The sequence below is a fragment of the Nycticebus coucang genome, chromosome 13 (assembly GCF_027406575.1).
Source record: "Nycticebus coucang isolate mNycCou1 chromosome 13, mNycCou1.pri, whole genome shotgun sequence".
Lineage (NCBI taxonomy): Eukaryota > Metazoa > Chordata > Mammalia > Primates > Lorisidae > Nycticebus > Nycticebus coucang.
In genome coordinates, this window is record NC_069792.1 from 99241431 (window position 1) to 99253594 (window position 12164).

Sequence of the window (12164 nt, forward strand, 5' to 3'; positions counted from 1 at the left end):
CCTCTGGCCCTGCACTTGGCAGTGTTCAGCCTCACTACCTGGGTACACGAGATGAGAGAGGGAGGCACAGTCTCCAGACCCCTCTGGCCCTGCACTTGGCAGTGTTCAGCCTCACTACCTGGGTACACGAGATGAGAGAGGGGGGCAGAGTCTCCAGAGCCCTCTGGCCCTGCACTTGGCAGTGTTCGGCCTCACTACCTGGGTACACGAGATGAGAGAGGGAGGCACAGTCTCCAGAGCCCTCTGGCCATGCACTTGGCAGTGTTCGGCCTCACTACCTGGGTACACGAGATGAGATAGTGAGGCACAGTCTCCAGACCCCTCTGGCCCTGCATTTGGCAGTGTTCGGCCTCACTACCTGGGTACATGAGATGAGATAGTGAGGCACAGTCTCCAGAGCCCTCTGGCCCTGCACTTGGCAGTGTTCAGCCTCACTACCTGGGTACACGAGATGAGAGAGGGAGGCACAGTCTCCAGACCCCTCTGGCCCTGCACTTGGCAGTGTTCAGCCTCACTACCTGGGTACACGAGATGAGAGAGTGAGGCACAGTCTCCAGACCCCTCTGGCCCTGCACTTGGCAGTGTTCAGCCTCACTACCTGGGTACACGAGATGAGAGAGGGAGGCACAGTCTCCAGACCCCTCTGGCCCTGCACTTGGCAGTGTTCAGCCTCACTACCTGGGTACACGAGATGAGAGAGGGAGGCACAGTCTCCAGACCCCTCTGGCCCTGCACTTGGCAGTGTTCAGCCTCACTACCTGGGTACACAAGATGAGAGAGGGGGGCACAGTCTCCAGAGCCCTCTGGCCCTGCACTTGGCAGGGTTCGGCCTCACTACCTGGGTACACGAGATGAGAGAGGGGGGCACAGTCTCCAGACCCCTCTGGCCCTGCACTTGGCAGTGTTCAGCCTCACTACCTTGGTACACAAGATGGGAGAGGGAGGCACAGTCTCCAGACCCCTCTGGCCCTGCTCTTCGCAGTGTTCGGCCTCACTACCTGGGTACACGAGATGAGAGAGGGGGGCACAGTCTCCAGACCCCTCTGGCCCTGCACTTGGCAGTGTTCAGCCTCACTACCTGGGCACACGAGATGAGAGAGGGGGGCACAGTCTCCAGACCCCTCTGGCCCTGCACTTGGCAGTGTTCGGCCTCACTACCATGGCTCTCCAGGAGATGCCTGCTTGGCCAAAGTACGTGGCAACAACAACCACAATTATCATGCTAGCCGCAGCATCCTTCATTTCAATAAAAGCATTTCACTGGATCTATAAACAAAAGTGATACACTTGTATTGTTTGGCATGACTTTTCATACATATAAGCTCATGGGCCCATGTCATGAATTTGACTTGGGAAATATTACCACAGAAGGGTGTAGAAATTCTTTCAAAGAACATCAGGGCAGCAATGGTGATTCTATTCATTTTACTTCTCAACCAAATAATGACTAAGGAGGAGAAAGGAGGGAGGCTGGTTTTCAAAAACAGGCAAAGACCCAGAAAAGGCCTCAGTTAAAGACATTTGACTAATGATCTCCACTTCTCAAAGCCTGTATCTCAGACCACAGCATATACCTCCTGTCCTGACCTCTCCAGGGTTTTCATGAAGTACAGATTCCTGGGTCACAGGCCAGAGATTCTAACTTATAGGTCCAGAGTGAGGCCCTGGAATTGACACTAAATTCTGAAGATTTTCTTTTTCTTTTTTTATTTTTTTTTTTAAATGTAAGTATTGTCCCTAAGGACTAAGACGTCCTTAAACAAAATCAACAAATTCACACTCAGCTGAGTGACATCTGGAGAGAAGGGAGGGGAGTGGGGAGAGAACATAACACCCGCCAGAGTAAAATGGGAAGAGTGATCTGGGAAACTGCCTTTCATCTTCACAACAGCCTGCAGTGGTCTAAATGTTTATGTCCCCAGAAGGGTCTCCCCACAATTCACATGTTGAAATACCAATTAACCCCCAAGGTTACTCCTCTCCTTGGAAGACTGGGAAATGCACAATGAGGTGTGATACAGAAGAACTGGGGAGACGTGGGTCAGGGCGGCCCTAGAGAAAACAGCACGCGAAGTGAGACCCTCAGGATTGGAGAGGGAGGGCGGAAGGGAAGATCATTCTGAGAGTTGAGGCTTGAACATCTGAGCAGATGGTCATCCTGGGAAGGAGAGGAGACTGGAAGAAGAGCGCTCAGGGAGGTGGGAGGCGGCAGGGCTCTGACTCAGTTGCCGTTTCCCCCGTCCCTCCTCACGGGCTCCCCTGGTAGAGATGAAGAAAGCCAAGTGCAGTGGGGTCTGCCTACGGGAGGATTCCACCAACCAAGAACTTAAAATATCTGGAAAACAACTGCATCTGTACTGAACATGGACAGACATTTTCTTGTCATTATTCCCTAATCAATACAGTATAATAACTATTTATTAAGTATTTCAAGTAATCTAGAGATGATTTAATCTACACAGGAGGATGTGCCTAGGTTATACGCAAATACTGGGCCATTTGATATCAGGGAATTGAGCATCCACAGAGTTTGATATCTGAGCGAGGTCCTGGAACCAGTGCCTTAAGGGCACTGTAAGTCCAGTAAGTCCTAGCCACACTTACTCCTGGCCAGGGTGCCCACATGACCTAGTTCCAGCCAGTGACACAGACAGAATAGACTGTCTGCTACATACTTTTAAAAACTTTTGTGGCAGGTGTACTGAGATGTAATTCATGTACCACCCACCTGTCTAAAGCACACAATTCAATGGTTCTTAGTGAGTTTACGGTGTTGTGCAACCATCACCACAATACGTTCTTAGGATATTTTTATCACCTCAACCCCATTCTCTCTGGCCATCATTCCCCTAGTCCCCTAGTACCCCTAGCCCTAAGCAGTGACTAACCCACTTTCTGTCTTCGTATGTCTATTCCGATCATTTCAAGCAAAGGCTTCAGATAATGGTGTGCTCTTTAACACTTGGCTTCATTCACTTAGCAAAATGTTCTAAAGGACCACCTGTGTTGTAGTGTGAACATCACTTCACTACACACAGGGTAGTGATGAGACTAGGTCAGTCTCCTAGTTGTATGTATGTACAACTGCATACAAACACTAGCATACTTCAAATGAGTGAAGTCAATGGTATTGTTAAGACTTACTTCTTAACAAATGTGTTGATTTCTTTTAATTTGCGTAAGATAATCAGTTTCTTTTACATTAAAGCATGACCTGGGGAGAGAGGTATTACGTAGCAACAGTGTTTCTGGGGGTTTAAGATGTTCAAACATCCAAGGGCTGTTGTATACATAAATCTGGGGCTCAAAGAAAAAGCTGGGACACTAGGGCACCGATTTCAGATGTCACTATTTCATTTATTCTCCCACCAGCCTAGCAAGACAGTTGCTATAGTCCTCAGTTTCTGAGGAAGAAACTGCAGCTGAGGAGACCTGGGTCCTAGCTGGTCCACACTACGCCACGCCAGGAGGTGGAGGCTGGCGGAGCTCAGGCCCATCCGTGAACTCCCGCTGCACGGCACCAGGCCTGGGATGCTGGGTTCCTTCAGCTGCATGACCAGCTACTTGCAATACATCTGTTGCTTCCAATGACCCAGAGAGACACCATGGTCCCCGTGCCTTAAGTCAAACCCTGTGTAGACAGCACTTGTGAACGTCCCAGTTGTGCTGCACTCTCCTTGTCCAGAGAATACTTCTGGCGTTACCACCTGTGTGTCTCCTGTCCCTCTTCCTTTCTTTCAGAGACCAGTGGCAATGCCCTTGTCCATTATAGTCTCCAACACAAACCACAACGTCAGCATGCTGGGAGGAGAGCCATACTCATACCCACCAGCCCTTTGGGGTCGTTCTGCTGTTTCCTATTTCTCTCCTGGGAACCATTCAAGGTGCCTCAGACAAAAAAGCCACCAACCTTTGATCAAGGAGCCGGTGTCGAACTTCCCAAGAGAAAAACTATGTCATCCTGTGACATTTTTCCCCTTTCTCCCTTTTAAAGTTACGTGATGTCAAAGCAGAAAGCTTTTTATTTTCCATAAAAAAATAAAAACACCCTGGAACAGCCAGAACCTGATCAGGCCCACGAGCAGCAGTTTGCCAGACCCTGCTCAAAAGACTAATCAAAAACCACAAAAGGATCTTTCAATGAGCCAATTAGAAGAAATATCAACTTAGCAGCACAGCAGAGGATGGGCCTAGAGAGAGGTGTTCATTCATTCAACAGGCAATAAGGGCCTATAAGGTACCACCTGTGGGTGACAATTGGGGTCCTTAAGACTCAGGCAGGGGGAAGAGACCAGCCACTCCACTGCCCAGAGTGGAGGGAGCTCTACAGCAGTAGGCATGTGGCCCAGGGGCTCTCAGGAAGAGCGCTGCAGGCGTAGAGGGGCAAATTCCAGGGCAATGTGACAGTAACATCAACAGGATATACACAGCAGCCAAATGGAACGTTTCTCTATTGGAGAACTGTCAAACCTGAAATGTTCTTGGGCCCCCTAGGAAAGTGAGAGCAGAGGAGGCCGTAGTGGATGCACCGAGACCTTTCACAAAGGAAAGACCCCTTTCCTTTTTTAAAGAGTCTTTTAAAGAATTTACAGGGCCAGGTTTGGGTGTACAACCATGAAGCTTGACAGGATGACAGCTCTGTAAGTCTACTGCTATAACGCCATGGAAGCTCTGCATCTACACACCTAGTCAAGAAGCCTCAGCAAAGATGATCCTATACCAGTGATGAGAAAAAATAACATCGTGTATTTCCAAAGAAAATTCCACAAATCGTCAAGTTAGCACTCCTATCTTACAAAACATAGCAGAAGTCTTGGGGGAAGCAGATCTTTTTCATGTAAATAATTGCTTCATAGCTTCTCTTATAGCTTTGTTCATTTGCACACAGTAGAAGGTGTGTTTGGGGAGACAGCCCCAGGTTGTGCTCCTCACCTTCCAGTAACCAGAACAGCTTCACAGATGATGGGAGGCCAGAGAGACCCCTCCTGCAGCCTCACGTCATTTCTCTCTTTCTTGACTGTTCTTCTAGTCCACACTTAATTTCAATGCAGCAATATTTAGAAATGTTAATTATCAAGTCTGTGAGTGGTACCATAAGCTCTTCAGAAGAAAGGTCATTCAATAAATTATATTATCCACCATTAAAACGTAACAATATACCACATGGAATTGCCAAATCACTGTTGTCAAAATGAGAAAATGGAGGCCCAGGAAGGACTTAATTATCGATCTGAGGTTATGGTAATTAAAGGTTGAGGTGAGGGAGGAACCTTTCAGACCTCCTGACTTTTGTCCTTTTCTCAGACGACTCCAATTAACCAAATACCATTATACACAGGCCTTTCAGGAGACAGTTATTTGTTAAGAGTATCAAATGTCCCAAGTTCTTCTCCTCTTAAACAAAGTGTCTTTAAATCACATATAATATGATCTCAAATAGCCAGCAAGATACTGTCAGCATTTCATGGACAAACAAATGTTTCTGTCACCTAAAAGTATACAAGCAGGACTCTAACAGTCACAGCGTACAATGTGAATCATCTTCCCAAAACAGGAGGGACTCCACACTTCTGGAGTAAAGAGGTATGCGGCCTCCCCACCAGAAATAAAAAGTAGCTTATGTCTAATGGAAAGTAAGACAGCACAGAGGCACACTGACTCGCTCCTCAGTGTTCTCAATGGGAATTAACAATATAAGCACACACAAAAAAAAAAAAATCCTAGAAAGAAGCATATCATTATCACATCTGTTCCTTCCTCTTCCCATAAACCACCTGATATGAAATCTAATTGAGTCCCGTTGGAGCTTTGTCAGTTACCCAAATTTAGATGATGAATCTCTTCCAACCTAACTCTATGAGAAAAGAAATTCCTACCATGACTAATTCAAACTCAGATTTTAAATGTTATTTTCTCCTGTGGTACTTCTGGTAGATCTCAAAAAGAGAAAAAGAAATAAAACTACTTTCAGGATCCCAGTGTGTAGCAAAAGAGAACACAGCATGAAGCACAGTCACCTGAGGACATTGACCCTTCCTAAGCTCACGAAGTGCTTTTAAAAACCCCACCTGCCAGGCAGGGTTCGCTTCAGAAACTATTTCAAATGGCTTCATTAAAACCATAGGCCACAGTTAGCGATGTCAGTTCAATCATATTTTAAATTTTAAATATTTTACCTACATACTTTAAAAGAGCCTTCAATATGACCTGTTATAAAATAGGCAATTACTAAAAACGCAGCAAAGCCACCCCTCTTTTTGAAAGATCACATGAGGAATAAGGACAACAATCACATGATGGGTTTAGAAGTAAAACAAATCTTAAAAGTATAGGGTGGTGCCTGTGGCTCAAGGAGTAGGGCGCCGGTCCCATATGCCAGAGGTGGCAGGTTCAAACCCAGCCCCAGCCAAAAAAAAAAAAAAAAAGTATAACATAAACAGGATCAGAGCAAAAGGAGGAGAAAGGCAAGAGTCAGAGCTAAGGAAGATTGCTAAAGACTCAACCAGAACTCTTACTATATTTCTACTGTTTTCTTTATCACCTCAAGAAAGATGCTGATCTTAACTCCTAACAGGAAGTCGGGGTGGACGGGCAAACATTCCCCTCCACTCACAGGTATGTGGGCCTTTTTGTCCACAGAAAATGAATGCTGTTGACAAAAAAGAAAAAAGCAACAGAGATGCAACAGAGAGCCCTGGTGTGCTCACTCCCTGTGGTCATTTCTATTTTTTTCCCCCCACCCCGTGGTCATTTCGTGAGGCACACGCGACCCACTTCTCCATGCTGTCCTATAAAAGCAGGGCTTGGGGCTGCAGAAGGTGGCGCTCATCAGCCCAAAGTGGAAGAGTCGAGTGGATCATGCCAAGAGACCCTGCAAATGACCTCAGTCATTTAACAATCACCAAATGCTTCCAATGACCTATACAAACAGCAAGACACCCAAAGGGGAAGATATGGCTCAGGCTCATGAGAAATGTAAAATTCAACAGAAATAACAACATACAGCACACATATACTATACATACACATATATGCACACTGCTTAAAAAATGTATTTTTTAAAAATGCCTACAGACTCAAATCATAACCAACTTTCCCAGAAGCAATCATAATTACAGCTGCACTGGCCTGGGCTGAATGTGTCCAGCACCTACCCTTTGCCAGGTCCAGCCCTAGGAGCTGGAGATAGAGCAGGAGACCAGGCATACAGAGGTCGCTCTGCCATGGGGCTTCTGAAAGTGAAGACAGGCATTGACCAGCTAAGGATGCAACTGATCACTGAATTACCCCTGTGGTAAGTGCACAAAGGAAGCGAGCAAATGAGAGGAGTGCCTAGTCTAGCTGGGGACTTAAAAGGCTTCCAAGAGAAAGTCAGGACCTAGAAGAGCCACTTGGTGAAGTGGAGCAGGGACAGGCACAGGGGAGGTGCACAGGACCTGCTGTGGAAGGCAGGTGTGCACCGAAGAGGAAAAGGTGCAAGATGTGGCAGGTGAGATGGAAACATTAGGGGAAGGACATAGGGCCCCACTGCCATGTAAGAAGGCATGCACTGAGATGCGAGGTGTGTGGGGACACTGGCTGGAGAGGAACGTGCCCTGGAGCAGGGACACACAGAGTCTGGGTGCCAGGGGAAGAGTGCAGGGGTGGCACCCTGGGGATCAGAGGGAACAAACATTCCCCAGAGCAGCTCCTAAGCAGCAGCGCTCACCAGAAGAGACTCTGCCTCAGGGGGTCCTCTCACCTCACGGGAACACTGGAGTCCACAAGTCACCCACCCAGCTTCGCAGTGATCTTGCTGCTTACCTTCTGAACTCTGTGGGTGAGGTGAAGACAAACACGATTCAAACACAGCGCCAAAGGCAACAGAAACCAAACACATGCAGAGAAGCCACACAGCCCTCTGCAGGGGCAGCTGTCAGAGCAGTAATTCATCTGGGTCACCAGAAGTTCTAAATAGAGAATAATAGGTATACCACACCGAAGGGCACACAAATAGCCATAATAAGCAGTAAGTGTTTTAAGAACCTTAGCAACAAAGAGCTACAGGAGTTCACGGAGAATTCATTTCTAATAGAGATGGCAATGGAAATCACTCTGGAATAATCCACATTAAAGGACTCAACAGGTGCTGCTTAGAAGATGGGCTTCAGGAGTGCAGACAATGGCATGAGGACATAAATGTCATTCAAGGAATAAAGTTCACATCACCTGGTTTGAATAAAATTTAAGGACACACAGGGACACAGACGAGGACAGGTTACACAGGAAGAATCTGGCCAGACTCTGTAACGGACCTTGGAACTTCATCCTGCAAGCCAGGATTTTCAACCCTCTTTCTGCTGTATTATTTTCAGATAATAGCTATGACTGAAACACTTTCCTCTCCCACTTTAGGAAGACTTATTGGGATGAGTGAGTGAGGCTGACACAGCGTGTGTTACTGCCTGTCCAGAGAGGGGAGCGGGCAGCACGTCAAACTTCAACACTTCTGTTTGGAAGCTAAACATTATTGAGTTCTCAGGGTAAACTCCTATTCTAAATGCTTGACAGGAATTAATGCACTTAAACTTCACAATCACTCTAGGAGATACATACCCAGCATTATCCTGGAGCCAGAGGAGATGGCTACAATTACAGGAAGGAGAGAGCAGTCAGGGAATGGTGGGTAAGGAGAGAGAGAAACATGTATTGTGTAAAACCAGAAAAGCACAAAACTTCATAGACAGTAGGATGTGGCATGAGAGAGTAGGGTGCTGAGTCATCTGGGGTCCCCACTTGGACAGTGGCAATGGTGGTCCAGTGCTGCAGTGGATCACCTCTCAGGACAGAGTAACTAATCCCCCAGGTGCAAAAGTGCTGCCCCCAGCAGCTGTCCTCAGCTACAAAGTACCACTGCATCCATCATCATGTTCCTTCCTGGGAGCAGGGGCATCAGGGCCTAGGCAGGGTAATGAAGACTTGGCCCATCCCCATGTAGCAAGAGGTCTCTCCAATGGGCTGTCCTGGCTGCACAGGTCTCCCTGCGGTCACTGAGACCACATCCCCTTGCTGCTGTGAAGAGGTGCATCACCAAGTATGATCTGCCAGTTAGCAAGGCAGTAGAAAGGCCTGGCCACCTAGGAACAAGGCGGGACACTCAGGGCTCCCCATGGGTCAGCTGAGGCCCAACTTCTCCCTCCATCCACTCTGTCCTCTTCCTCTTCCCTACCACAGGGACTAACCCCACAAGTACTTCCCAATGAACTTTCCACACATTAGTCTTCACATCAAAGGACACTGCCCACAAGAACACACTAGCACCCAACACCCATGTGCTGGACTGGGGTAAATGGTACAGGTGGGAAGAAAGGGTGGGGCAGCAGAGTTCCACATCTGAGGTGCTGGTTCCCAAGTGCCTAGGCGGCCTCCAAGTGAAAAAGGCCCACAACAGCAAAAGAGACATATCTGGGGCTGGGGATAGACTCTGAGATGGAAATAAACAGATTATGACTGAAACTCAAAAGGCATATGACACCCAGGCACAACGTGAGAAGAGAAAATGACCACAGAAGGGCCAGGAAGAAAGCAGCTTTGAAATGTGGCAGAGACACTGCCTGACCCCGTTGAGAGCCCACACCCGCAAACCTCACCTTTGGTTCTGGACGGCAGGACAGAGTTACCCTGCAGTAGGCAGTGACAAGAGGACACAAAGGGCCCCCAAGCTTCTGCTCATGTTCCATTTCTAATCTGGCTGTCGGATACAGCGCGGCCACTTGTGAATAGTCCCTGAGCTCTACTCTCATGAGCTGTGCCCTACCCTGTACCAGTGCTGCACTGGGGCATTTACAGTTTATAAAGTGCAGAAAGCGGAAGCCACTAGGAAAGCTAAGCAGCAAAGAGAAAAACAGTAGGGCTGGTGCCAAGGGAGAGGGTAAGAAGGTGGGGAGGGCAGTGCACAGGTACCCTGAGATCTCGCCAGGCACAGGAGCTGGGAAACAGTGCCCACCCACCTAAACCCAAATCCAGGTCTGCATGAACCAGCATCTGGAGTGCGATCGCTCATATTGAAGAAAAGATTACAGTTGGAAATCACTCACCCTGATCTGACAAAAAGTCCAGCATGGTCTGCAAAAGGAAGGACAGGTGCCTGACAGAGAGAGCTGGGTTCCCCATTCTTCGGGAGGCGTAGACCAGCTCATGAAGCAAGCGCATCTGAACAGCAGCCCAGCCTCTATGCGTACCTGCAGTGGGAGTCACAAAACACACAAAAAGTGCCGTGAGAGGGTACAGGAAACACAGCTGATGTCATATGCAAACTTGGCAATCTGAAGATAAATGCCCCAACTATCAAACTCAAAGAGCAATAAAAATGTTTCCTCCATGTTTACTGATCCTAGAAAGAACTCTAAAGTGGTATGTCTCTCAGACCTTAAGTAGGTTTCATATGATAGTTTCATTCTTCTGCAAAGACACAATTTCAAAAATATCCCACTGTGAAATATTGTAAGCTTGTAACAAAAGGTTATGTTTTCCATGGCAAATATTTGAGTTATAGACCCAAATTTTTTTCAAGAAAATACTGATATTTGATTGACCTTAATTATCAGCCAAGGACAGTAAGTCTAAAAAGTACATTTCCCAAAAGTCTAAGAAAAATGCATAAAAGTAGGTAGCTAAATTAGAGAAAAAGTTATCAACGAACTCTAAAGCTACTCCCTCCAAAACACTTTAGCAGGTTTGAAATCGAAGGTGGGCGATGAAGATGGATGGCCAGTTGAAAGTATCTCTCCGGGTAATTACAGAGTTTTATTTATTCCATCTCCTTTGGGAAACCTTACTATTTTTAAAAAATTTTCACCTTAAAAGCCTTCATGAAGATATGGTAACAGGAACCCCCAAAAAACAAGTTGCCACACAGTGCTAGGGACTTAGGGGATTGAAGGGTTTGGGGGAAAGTGGCAAAGAAAAATTTAGGACACGAGTCTTGGTCATACCTGACCTGGCACAAAAACGTCACTGAATTAGGCTCCCCGTCAAGCTACCCAGACTTTGCTAACCTGGTGGACGACCCCGGCACCTCTGCTGCAGTGGTACCCACACCAGGCTGGTAAGCAGAGCCACTTGCTGGGACCACAGAACAGGGACTGCACCCCCTGTACTCAGACTGCGGTACAGCTAGTGAGGTTGAGAAATCCAAGCCTTTGCACAATGATAATCTACCAGACTGTAAATCACTGCTCCAGCTGACCCAAAACTTAGGTCAAAAAACACAGAAAGGTGCATTTAGGATCAGATAAAACGAACATTTACTGACTACGGTAGCTCATGACAGTCAGTCAGCTCACAAGTATTTCTTGAGAACTTAACACTGTACAAGGCAGGCATAAGAAAAACAGGAGGAGACAAAGTACCTGCCCTCACGGCATCCACGTCCCTGTGGGGACAGCCACGCAGTGAGCCCTTGGGAAACAACTACACTGGGGCATGCTGTGAGGGACGCGAATGAAGGGACCGCTGGCAGGAGGGAGTGCTGCTACGTTAGCTGGGGCAGGTAATTAGCTGGTGCTGAAGAGCAGCAACACTAAACTGTGGAACGGAGACAGCAACATGGTCGAGTCACGAGGTCTGAACGCAATGGTCCACTCAGAAGAACTTTAGCACTATGGTTCTCACTAAATGCTAGTTGCTATTAATATTATTATTCCATGAACATAATGTGGTCAACATATACATCAATCTTTGACTCTGGCTATAAAATGATTAATGATCCAACCTGTTTCATTGTTTCACCAAGAATGAACCTTCCATTTTTTAGATCTCTATTGATGTATTTATCAGGTAAAATTAGTGTGTGTGTGTGTGTGTGTATGTGCGTCAGAACCCCCAACCCAGGTGTGAGCTCCTGTACTGGAAGGCTGGGTGGCATATGCTGTTGCAGCCCAGGACAGGGCCAGCATGGAACTGGGCACTCAGTCGGTGCTGAATGATGTGTGAATGAAGCAAGGAACGCAGCCCCCTTTACCACTTAGGTAGCGCGGACTATTTCTCCTTCTATCCTGACCTCTCTTTGTTTGCCCGCTAACACTTTCAGACTCCCCTCCGAGGGGATCTGATCACAGCCCCTACTCAAGGTCTTCTCTCACCACCCCACCTCACACAGCTAACCAGTCCCCCTTCTGTATTTC

General features: G+C 47.3%; 1 protein-coding gene across 7 annotated transcripts in view; it reads right to left on the bottom strand.

Moving 5' to 3' along the window:
- TRAPPC9 (trafficking protein particle complex subunit 9) overlaps positions 1-12164 on the bottom strand; it is a 701153-nt gene that overhangs the window by 582348 nt on the left and 106641 nt on the right. For all 7 annotated transcript variants that reach the window (XM_053558761.1, XM_053558762.1, XM_053558766.1 and 4 more), the window contains one exon: positions 10077-10220. In XM_053558761.1, the coding sequence (XP_053414736.1) occupies positions 10077-10220 (144 nt within the window). The remainder of the gene's footprint in view (positions 1-10076; positions 10221-12164) is intronic.